Source organism: Mirounga angustirostris, unplaced genomic scaffold (genome assembly GCF_029215605.1).
Source record: "Mirounga angustirostris isolate CCGP_5_RB_7025 unplaced genomic scaffold, mMirAng1.0.hap1 SCAF_16, whole genome shotgun sequence".
Taxonomy (NCBI): Eukaryota; Metazoa; Chordata; class Mammalia; order Carnivora; family Phocidae; genus Mirounga; species Mirounga angustirostris.
Genome location: NW_026991724.1, coordinates 47,688,484 through 47,699,575, shown reverse-complemented (window position 1 = coordinate 47,699,575; position 11,092 = coordinate 47,688,484). Strand labels below are relative to the sequence as shown.

General features: G+C 57.9%; 1 protein-coding gene across 1 annotated transcript; it reads right to left on the bottom strand.

Moving 5' to 3' along the window:
* Window positions 1-521: 521 nt before the first annotated feature.
* On the bottom strand, window positions 522-10,832 carry LOC123856062 (cytochrome P450 2S1). Its single transcript, XM_064581622.1, is given in 15 exon segments — window positions 522-706; window positions 802-943; window positions 3,085-3,218; window positions 3,221-3,271; window positions 4,577-4,690; window positions 4,693-4,714; window positions 5,582-5,617; window positions 5,619-5,675; window positions 5,677-5,729; window positions 5,732-5,762; window positions 5,884-6,021; window positions 6,448-6,628; window positions 8,502-8,671; window positions 10,189-10,415; window positions 10,769-10,832. Coding segments are annotated over 15 exon segments (1,602 nt in total). The 3' UTR covers window positions 522-524.
* Window positions 10,833-11,092: the final 260 nt, after the last annotated feature.

The window sequence follows — 11,092 nt, the reverse complement described above, 5'->3', positions numbered from 1 at the left end:
CAGGGACGGTCTCTCTGTGCGGGGACATGACCCAGAAAGGGGCATGTTCACCTCTGCACCAGGCTCCCAGAATTGGCAGGTGGCTGGATGAAGAGGGCTCGTGGGCCCTGAACACAGTGGCTGTTTCCGTGGCTTGTGAAGGAAGGGGCCGAACTCCCACACGTGGGTTGTGAACCCAGGGGGGCTGTGTTGTGTACGGGATAGTGTGTTATCTGGGCCCGTGATCGTGATTCCAGACGAGCTAAATCTGTGCCTCCAGAAAGCCTGTGTGGCAGAGCTGCCTCGTGGCCCTCGTGGCTGCATGAGGTACGTGGCTGTGTGTCTCAACAGCTGCCTGGGCTGAGTGAGCGGGGCCCTGGGGACATGTCGGCCGAGCGTCTGCGTGACCGACTCTAGAACAGCTACAGGTGTGAGTGTGGCTGCCGGCTCTGGAGACACAACCATGTGCATACCCACCTCCATGAGGAGGCCACCCCCTCCCACGGCTCCCTCCCTCCTTCATCTGGTGCACACAGGTGGGGAGGTTAGTGGGGCTGGACTTGCAGATGGAAGGCTGGGGGGATGTTGAAAAAGCCGCTGACAGCTGGCTGGATGCTCAGGGCCCCCGGCGGGCAGGGGCTCTCCAGGGAGAAGGCCTGCAGGATGGTGGTGAGAAGGAGGAAGAGTTCTGCCCGAGCCAGGCCCTCTCCGAGGCAGACACGCTTACCTGGAGGGAACAGGGAGATGGGACTGGGTCAGCCCTCCTCACACCCAGGCGTGGGGAGGGACTGGCAGGTGAACAAGGACCGGCCCAGCAGGTACCTAAGGAGAAGGGCAAGAATGCTTCCTGCTTCTGGAACCGTCCGCCCGCATCTAGGAATCGGTCTGGATTGAATTCGTCTGGCTGACCGAAGACCTCAGGATCATGCAGGACAGAGCTGAGGAGGGGGGAGACCTCAATGCCCTGAGGGGGAGCAATAATAAGATTACAAATATTCTTCCCTACGCAGGCCCGAGGGCAGAACACAAGAGGGACATCAGTTCACAAAGCACCACGGCATCCGCAGGCATCCACGTATTTCAAGGACATATTACGGGCCAGGCACTTTATTAAGCATTTCCTATATACTCTCTGTTATGCAATAGGCACATGTTTCTTGCTCTCTCTCTCTCTCACACACACACAAATATGCCCTCAAACTCACTAAATCTTTTTAACAGGTCTATGAAGCCATTCCTAACATGATTCCCATTTGAAAGGTGGGAAAACTGAGGTCCCCCAAACTTACACAACTTGCCCAACATAGCATCTGGACCTGGGAGGGGGCTAGTTGTTTTTACATGTTGTTTTTATTTTTTATTTTATTTAAGATTTTATTTATTTATTTGACAGAGAGAGACACAGCGAGAGAGGGAACACAAGCAGGGGAAGTGGGAGAGGGAGAAGCAGGCTTCCCGCCAAGCAGGGAGCCCGATGCGGGGCTCCATCCCAGGACCCTGGGATCATGACCTGAGCCGAAGACAGACACTTAACGACTGAGCCACCCAGGCGCCCCTACATGTTGTTTTTAAACTGTGTTGTGATCCATCTGTGGCTGTCCTAAGCCACATGGCCCGGGTCCAGCTCTTTCCCACTGGGCTCTTCCAGAGGTAAAGCCAAGGGTGGGTAGGTGAGGGCTGTCCATGAAGGCTCCCCAGCCCGGGTCCCTGAGTGGCAGCCGAGATCAGTGACTGTGATCCCAGGGCTGTTCAGTGGAGGAGATGCGAGGGAGAGGGACCTCGTTTGCCAGGGACTATGGCTAGCAGGGTCGGAGCTGGGACGGGGAGGGGGGGCTTCAGGAGAAGACAGGGTCATACTACGGCTATTAAAATAAGGCAGACAGCTGTGGCTAAAGCATAAGCCCTGGGTGTAAATCCTGCCTCTACCATTGTAGGCTGGGTGACCCCGGCAAGTCTTCTCAGCCTTCAAGGCCAGTTTCCTCATCTATAAATTGGGCACGATAATAGTGTAGGATTGCTCCAAAGATTAAACAAGGTACTATGTTCGTGAAGCATTTAGAATAATACCTGGGGCGCCTGGGTGGCTCAGTTGGTTAAGCGACTGCCTTTGGCTCAGGTCATGATCCTGGAGTCCCGGGATCGAGTCCCGCATCGGGCTCCCTGCTCGGCGGGGGGTCTGCTTCTCCCTCTGACCCTCCTCCCTCTCGTGCTCTCTGTCTCTCATTCTCTCTGTCTCAAATAAATAAATAAAATCTTTTAAAAAAATAAAAAAATAAAAAAGAATAATACCTGGTGGAGAGCAAGTGCTCAAGTCATTGATGCCCGTGGTTCTGTAATCATTATCAAGAGTGGCGACAGTCACTGAGTTAGCAATGGTTGCCGCTGCCAGGATCGGGGAACCCGGGAGAACCCGGGGGGAACCGCCAGCTCCCTGCACCCAGAGCTGAGGTGGTGTTTTGCAAGCATTATTTCGCAGGTTCCTTGAGATCCCAAGTTAATACTCTTACTGTTCCCGATTTAGAAGAGGGGTAGAGGGAGATGCAGGGGGTGAAGTGATTTGCCCAAGGTCCCACCGAGGAAACACCAGGACCAGATCATAACCGCTAAGGGTCTGATTCTACAACGAAGCTCAAGGAGGGAGCCGCTTGCGGGAAGGCACTTGGGGTTTCCGGGCGGACATCACCCCCTGGTGGTGCTGGCGATGAGTTGCTCTCTAATGGATGGCAGGAGCGGGGGGCGGGGCGGAAAGAAGGGAGGGAAGGAAGGGGACTCATTTGATTTTGAGACTCCTTCTGCCCTCAGTTCTCAAATTGTGTCACCTGTCAACCCTGGCACGTGATTGTCCCAGCCACCTTGGAAGGAGGTAGAATTAGGATATCCGTTGGACAGATGGGGAAAGTGAGGGCCAGAGACAGAGTCAAAGGCAGGAGAAGGGCACACAGAAAGAAAGACAGAGGGACAGAGGTGCAGAGAGAGGGACACAGAGAAAGAGGAGATATCAGAGAGGAGAGATAGAGACCAGTAATCAGAAAAAGTCAGACACCCAGCCACAGACTCAGGCGGGAGGCGGAGACAGCCGCTGGGTGTGACTGAGGGCAGGCCCACCTGGGGCAGGGTGCACCCTCGGAAGCAGGTGGTCCTCGAGAGGGCGCGGGGCACTCCCATGGGCACCAGAGCCAGCAGCCGCTGCACCTCGTGCAGAACGGCGTCGGTGTAGGGGAGGTGGGCTCGGTCCTCCCGCCCGGTGCGCGGCCGGCCCCCAGCTCCCGGGTCAGCTCCTCCCTCACAAGCTCTGCACCCAGGAAGAGGGAGACGGGAGGGAGGTCAGAGTGGGGTGGGGGCTCTACGACTCTACCCTGGGAACCTGCATCTTCTCAAAGTGGCAGTGGCTGGGGGGGTGGCTGGCAGGTGGGGAGGAGGAGTCCCCCCAGGCTTCACTGAGCTTGGGTCCCTGATGTCCCTCGTGCTGGGTGCATTCCCACAGCAATCCTGTGAGGTGGGTACCATTATCCATCCCCATTTCCCAGATGAGGAAACTGAGGCCCAGAGAACTGGTCACAGTGGGCTCCATTCCCTGCCAAGGCCACCAGACCCTAAGCCCCATCTTCCAGGTCAGCCCACCCCACTGGCTTGACAGCATTTAATGCAGTTGCCTGACCTCAAAATCCTGGGCTTCCCTGGAGCTCAAGCCCCGCTCTGCCTCTCAGCCAGATACTCTCCCGCAGCTTCACTTCCTGCCTGGGCCCTGATGACCCCAGCTTTTTTTTTTTTTTTTTTTTTTTTTTAAGTAATCTCTACACCCAATGTGGGGCTCAGAGTCACAACCCCGGAATCAGGAGTCACATGCTTGATCAACTGAGCCAGCCAGGTGTCCTCCCCCTTTTAAGAAAACTCTATCCCCAACATGCTGCTGGAACCCAGGACCCTGAGAGCAAGTTCCCCAGTTTGTTATCTCCAGTCCTGAACTAGGGGTCTTGTGGTCTCCTGGATGCCTCCCTGCAGGTGGCCCCAGGCTCTTCACACTTGTCCCAAACTGGCCTCAGTGTCTCCCCTGAAACAGCTCCTCATTCCTTCTGTCCCCATCTCAGGGTGGCCCCATTGTCCCCCCCACACACCATCCCCCTGTCCCCTGGGCCTCCCGGGTCATGCTCTACTTGCCCACATGGTCCCTCTTCCCTCCCCACACTTGGCCCAGGACTGTCCTCTCCTGCCCAGGTCCCTATCCCGTCCTCTTCCCTGGGCTCCTGGCATCCTCTTGCACACCTTACCTCTTTCAGCCCAAAGGATTTTTCTAAAATGCCAATTTGACCCTGCCCTCCCCTGCTCAGCATCCTTCCATGGTTCCCCATTGCTCAGGATCAGGCATACAAGGTACCACCAAGGCGACAAGGCCCTGAGAGTTCTCCTGCCCCATTTCTCACTTCACTGAGCCTCACACTGCCACCAGCCACCGCCCAACTTCTCGCTCTTCAGACACCCCCGATGCCGGGCTCATTCTTGCTTCCAGGCTCTGGCTCAGGCTCTCCTTTCTCCTGAACATTCTCCTCTTGAGCCCTCATTTCCGTCCCCAGGGCTGGCTGGTGCAAAAGCCTCCTACCTTGGACCTGAGGGTACTTCAGCAGAAGCAAGAGGGTGTAGCGGACCGTGGTGCTGACCGTGACCATCCCGATGAACAGCAGATAAATGGCTGTTATCAGCAAGTTCTTGTCAATTCTGTGCTTGGGTCCTGCTCCTCCTGGGAGAAACCAGGCAGAGGGGCTCAGAGAACTCAGGCTGCAGGGAATAATAGAGGCCCAGCCCAGCCACGCCTGGGGTGCGACACAGCAAGTTCAAGCTTTATCAGGGGGTTTGTATAAATGTTTGGGCAAGCGGGGAAGTGGACTCTTGATATTAGTTCTCTTTGGCTGCGATGTTTTTGAAAATGAAAGAGCATGGCCACTATAAAAAACAAACAGAGAATGACATGTGGTTAGGATGTGGACAAACGGGAGCTCTGTCCCCATCGGTGAGGCTGTCATATGGTGCAGCTGCTATGGACAATGGTATTAGGTCCCTTAACAAATTAAACTAGAATTACCATACGATCCAGCAATTCCATTTCTGGGCATGTCCCCCAACAAGCAGGAAGCAAGGTCTCAAAGGGGTATCTGTACACCCACATTCCCAGCAGCGTTATTCACAACGGCCAAGGCGCCCCAAGGGTCCACTGATGGATGAATGGATAAGCCATTCCATGTAGCGGAATAAGGATTCAGCCTTAAAAAGGAAGGAAATGCCGTCACCCACTATGACACGGATGGACTTTGAGGACATCACGCTAAGTGAAATAAGCCAGTTGCAAAAGGATAAATACTGTAGGATTCCACTTATATGGGGTCCCGAGAGTTGGAAAACACAGAGAGACAGAAAGGTGGTTGCCAGGGGCTGGGGAGGGGGACTGGGGAGTTGTTATTTAACAAGTCAAGAGTTTCAGTTTGAGCAGATGAAAAAAGTTCTGGAGATCGTCTACACAACAGACAGATTCCCAGCTATACCTGAGTAGGGGCTGGCCAGGCCACCAGCCCCGTTCAGGAGGCCCCCTCCAAGCCTGACCTTCCCCTACCTTTGCCATCTTCAGCAGGAAGGCATCCACAATGTCACATAGGGGGGGCTGAGGTGTCCAGGCTCTCCTTGTGTCACTGCACCTGCTGGACAGTGGAAGGTGGCCAGGATGCTCAAGTGGCCCAGGAGCTGTGTGTGGGGGTCCGGCAGGGCTTCAGGAGCCGGGAGAACATCTCACAGGTCTGCGGAGAGAAGGGCAGCTGTTCCCATGGGGCCTGGCCCTGCACCAGCGTGGAGGGGTGCTCTGGGGGTTACTTGGAAAAGGTGGCTGGACAGGGGTCCCGCCCATTTACCTGGCCCCACGGGGAGCTGACCCCCACCCAGCATGGTGTCACCAGTCGCCCGGACCACGGCCTGGAACTCATCGTCGTAGGGGAAGCGGAGGCCGAAGGTGAGGGAGCAGATGATGTTGGAGGTGGCCTGAGCCAGCAAAGGGCCGTCCTGAGGGGGAGAGGGCAGGGGGGAGGGCCGTGCTGGAGTGGCATTGAGAGAGACAGACAGGGAAAGAAAGACAGACAGAGAAACAGACGGCAAGGGGGAAAGAGACAGACAGACAGGGAGAGACAGAGAAACACACATGGAAAGAGAGACAGACTGGGAAAGACTGGGCAAAAGATAGAAAGGGAGAGAGACAAGGAGAGAGGCAAAGACAGAGACAGACTTTCACAGGAGAGAAAAACAGAAGAATAGAGAAAGAAATGAAGCAGGAAGAGTGAAGTGACAGTACTGGGGACACAGAGTTCCCTGGGGAGACAGGAGGACAGAGACGGAAAGTAGAGGAGGAGCCAGAGGTGCAGGTGAACAGAGCCCTCAGCCCAGCCCCGGACTCCGCCCACTCAGGCACGCCGCAGGGGACCCCAGGCTCACCCCACCCTGCTGACCTTCCGTCCCCCGGAATGTCTCCACCAGACCCTGAGCTTCTGCCTGGATCAGCTCCTCACCTTCTCGCTTTCCCGTGCCCAGGTCCCGCAGGGCCAGCAGGGTGAATCTCCGCAGCTGCCGCCACCGTTCCCCGTTGGAGAAGAAAACCCCTGTGCAGAAGATGAGACTCAAGGAGGGACTGGCCCCTCTCCCCATTCCCCAGGACTACTCCCTCCCTCCCAGTGAGGTGCCAGAGAGGGACTCTGCAGGCCCTGTGCTGAGTCCATTCCAGCCTAGCTCAGGGTTGAGGACTCAGTAGGTGCTCCATAAATGCCTAACCTTGGGGCAGAGGGTGACATTTTCCTGAGAAGCTGGTAACTGGGATTATCCAGGCTCCCTCTGTTCTGTGATGAACCCGGATGAGTGAAGACTTCTTCTTCCTCCTTTCCTTCATCCATCCATCCATCTCCCTCCCTCCCTTCCTCCCTCCCTCCTTCTCTTCCTTCCTTCCTTCCTTCCTTCCTTCCTTCCTCCCTCCCTCCCTCCCTCCCTCCCTCCCTCCCTGCCTCCTTCCCAACATTTACATTGTACTATTGGGTTCCCTGCCCCATGTCATTTGGAAGCTGAACCGGGAGAGAGGAGGATGGAACTGACATTTTCCTCCTTTAGCTAAGGGTCTGCTCTGGACAAAACGTTGCTTCTCTGAGCCCAGGGTCTCACATGTACAATGCTGGCCCCTCAGGGCCTCCTGGAAGCCTCCTCCAGGGTGTCCCCTGCCCACCCTCCCACCATGTCCCAAACTGGCGTCAGCAGCTCTCTTCCTTCCTATCTCAGCCCACTGGCCCCTGGCCCCTGGCCAGAGCCCTGGATGCCTCTTCCAACCACCCCCTCCCTTCCCCACACCCCCAGCCCCAGAACAGCACAGTCCTCTCCCTGGGCTCCCGCACAGCAACCCGAGGATCCTTCTAGCTCTGACTTACTTCTTCCCTGCTTCCATCTATAGCCTCCAGAAAATCCCAAAGCTGAGCACTCTGGTGTGACTGAGGCCCTGCATGACCCATTTCTCCAGCTTCGTTACTCATCCTGCTACAATTGCATTGGCCTCTCACTTCCTCAGTGGTTTCAGGATCCCCCCCCCCCCACTCACCTCTCCATACTTGATGAACTAACTCCATTCATCCTCAGGTCTCACTGCAATTGTCACCTCCTCCGAGAAGCCTTCCTTGATTCCTCCCTGTCTCCCTCCCCTCCCCTGACCTGGGCCAGTACAGTTCCCCTGTGTCCTGCTCTGAGCGCTGTACCTCTCATTTTAGAATTCTATTCCCCCCCTCCAGTCCCATGACACGTCCATCTCTCCTATGGTATGACAGGACACCACATCTGTCTTGGTCACCTCTGTGTCCCCAGTAACCACTATGGGGGCAGGCATGATAAAAATTTGTCAACTGAACAAATGAATGCTTCTTCTCTCCCCTCCATGGTTTTTTAACTCCTCTGCCTGGAACACCCTTCCCGCTCATCCTAGGAGTCATCGCCAGGCAACCTGTACCGTCTTTCAAGACTTCCTGGACATCTCCCACCGAACAGGCTGGGTCAGACACGTCCTCTGGTCCCAGCAGTTCAGGACTTCCCCTAGCCTGGCCCTGACCCTTCTGCCTTCCCCATCCTAGCCTGGTGATAGGTCTTTCTCCCCACTGGCCAACAAGCTCGGGGTCATGGCTGGGTCCCGACAGAGGCCCCAACACTAGGCTTCTACTTTCAGGCTTAGCAGAGAATAGTTTCTACACATTAAGTGGTCCCACCCATTCCCAGTGCCTAGAAAGCTCTCCCTGTCCCTCCCAGGCCTGGGGGCTTCACCTGGAGCAGCGAGAACACCACGACACCTCACCCAGGCCTCATTGAATCCTCAGGATGACTCTATGTAATAAGCATTATTATGACCCCATTTGATGGATGGGGAAAACAGGCCCAGAGACACTAAGCCATGCACAAAAGTCACACTGGTCAGCGGTGGCAGGCTCTGAGCGAAGGAGCCAGCAGTCCCCAGCTCTGCTCATGACTCTCCATAACTGTCAAAGGTCCCGTCCAGCGTCGCCAACATCCCCCGTCCACTGAACTCCTCAGCCTGACCTCCCAGGGCCTCTTGCACAGCTTCGTGCCCGACCAGGACCACCACACGCCGCCAGGGTCCCAGGTACATGGTGAACACTGGTCCGTACTTCTTACTCAACTGGGGGCAGGGAGGGAGAAGGGGAGCATGCTGTGTGGCAGGCTATTGCCTCTTTCGGTCTAGGTGTCCCCATCATGGCCCCGTCACTGGATGAGGCACCTAGGAGGGACCCCTCCCCCCGCCCCCAGACAGAAATAACCCCCTTGGGAGGTTCAGTTCTCTTTTTGCACCAGGCTCCCAGTTCCCTTCTCCATAGAGTCCCCAACCCCTTACCTCCTACAGAGCCCCAAGTTCGGACCCTGGGACAACCAAGAACCACCCCTAACCCCCAGCTCAGATATAAGGCTGCAAAAATGGGCAGCTGAGACTTTGGCCTCTCCCAGTTCCTCAGCTCTTCCCCCACCCCAAAACCAGCCACGCTTTTCTATCACTCTGCTAAACCCTCAAGTTCTGGAGCAGCTACTGCTGGGCACCTGCCCCATCTTTCCCCAAGACCCCCACCCCCTCCCCATGTCCTGAAGTCCCCCAGACTCCTTTCGACAGAGAACCTCTGGCCTCTTCCTCCCCCTCCTGCCCCAAAGGTTAGAACTCAGCCTTCCTTTCTGCCTTCTTTCCCTGCTGCCCCGGGGACTTCTAGCTCCCTCCTAGTTGAGCTCCACAGAACTCCGGTGCCCAGATTCTGCAGGCATATACCTGAAACCCTCCAGCCAAGCCCCCCCCTCCTGCCAGCGACCCCTCCCGCTTTTCTTCTCTGCCCCTCCCCAGCTACCTCTCCCCGGGAGATAAACCCCCCAGCATCCCAGCATCCGCTTCTCTTCTGCGAGAGGGCTCCTGCCTCTGGCTTTAATCCCCTCCTTCCATCACCTGCCCCAGGTTCTGTGGGCCCCTCTGCCCGGTACCCCTGCCACCGGATCCTGCTTCCTTCTCTGTTCTCATCCTCTCCAGGATTCCGCGGGCAGAAGTCTCTGCCCCTCCTAGCCCGAGTCTAGCACACCAGGGTCCTCTCTCCCCAGACCCCCCTGCCCCCACCCCGTTCCACTGGACCTTCTCAGCTCCCGCCCCACCCCAGAACGCCCCTAGCCCCTCTGCCCTTGCACCCTTGGCCCTGCTCCCGCCCCACCCCAGAACGCCCCTAGCCCCTCTGCCCTTGCACCCTTGGCCCTCCCCACCCCAGAACGCCCCTAGCCCCTCTGCCCTTGCACCCTTGGCCCTGCTCCCGCCCCACCCCAGAACGCCCCTAGCCCCTCTGCCCTTGCACCCTTGGCCCTGCTCCCGCCCCACCCCAGAACGCCCCTAGCCCCTCTGCCCTTGCACCCTTGGCCCGCCCCACCCCAGAACGCCCTTAGCCCCTCTGCCCTTGCACCCTTGGCCCGCCCCACCCCAGAACGCCCCTAGCCCCTCTGCCCTTGCACCCTTGGCCCGCCCCACCCCAGAACGCCCCTAGCCCCTCTGCCCTTGCACCCTTGGCCCGCCTCCTCTAGGATACCCCAGGGCCTCTGTGCCCTGGCGCTCCGCTTTCTCTCCCTGGGCATCCCCCGCGCCCGCCCGGCCCTGCGGCCCCCCCCCCCCGCCCCAGCACAGGGAGTCCCCCGCAAGAGCCCCGAGTACAGCGCCCCGGGCCGGAGCTGCAGGAGTTTCACCAGCAGCGGCAGCGGCGTGGGCCCGGGGGGCAGGTGGCCTCGGGTCCGGGGCAGCGCCAGCTTCAGCACCAAGAACAGCTGCAGCACCAGCAGCCCCGTCCAGGTGCCGGCAGCCCCCCATCGCCGCGGGTCGGCTCCTCCGCGCGGTTCCCAGACGCTCCACGCTTATCGGCGGGTCGGGGCCGGGAGCCCGGCGGCTCCTTCTGGACGAAATCTGGCGGAGGGGAGGTGGGCGGGGCCGCCAGCCCCTCCCGCTACCTACAGGCAGGATTATATCCCCGCCGCCGGATTTCTTTCCTGCAGACCACCGCGGCTGCCTGCTTGGGAACCGGCTGTGGCTCCGCTGTCTACCGGATCACCCAGGTTCGGGGGGCGGAGACAGCGCCTGGGGCCCCAGGTAGGGCGTGAGCACACTGGAGGAACCTGGAAGCCGGAGACTTTGCCTCCAGGAGGCCACACCCCGTGCCTGGAGCGGTGACCCGGCGCCGCCCTCCCCAGCTCCCACCTCCCTGCTCACGGTTGTCGGGGTGTGAGTTGGGCGTGTGCGCGTCTTGGAGCCAATTTCCTCCAGCATCCTCCATCCTCGCCATGAACTAGGAGGAGGACTTGACCTTGAACAAGAAAGAATCTGAGGTTCAGGGAGATAAATCGGTTGGCTCCGGGCCACAGAGCTGGGATTTGAACTCGGGCCATGCCGAATGATTGAATCATTCCTTCACTTAGCAGTTTCCTGTAGTGGTTGGGAACATGATGTCTGAAGCCAGACTGCTTGAGTTCACAGCCTAGCTTCTGGGTGCCTCTGTTAACTCTTGTGAAATGGGGATAGTTTTCAGGATTAATG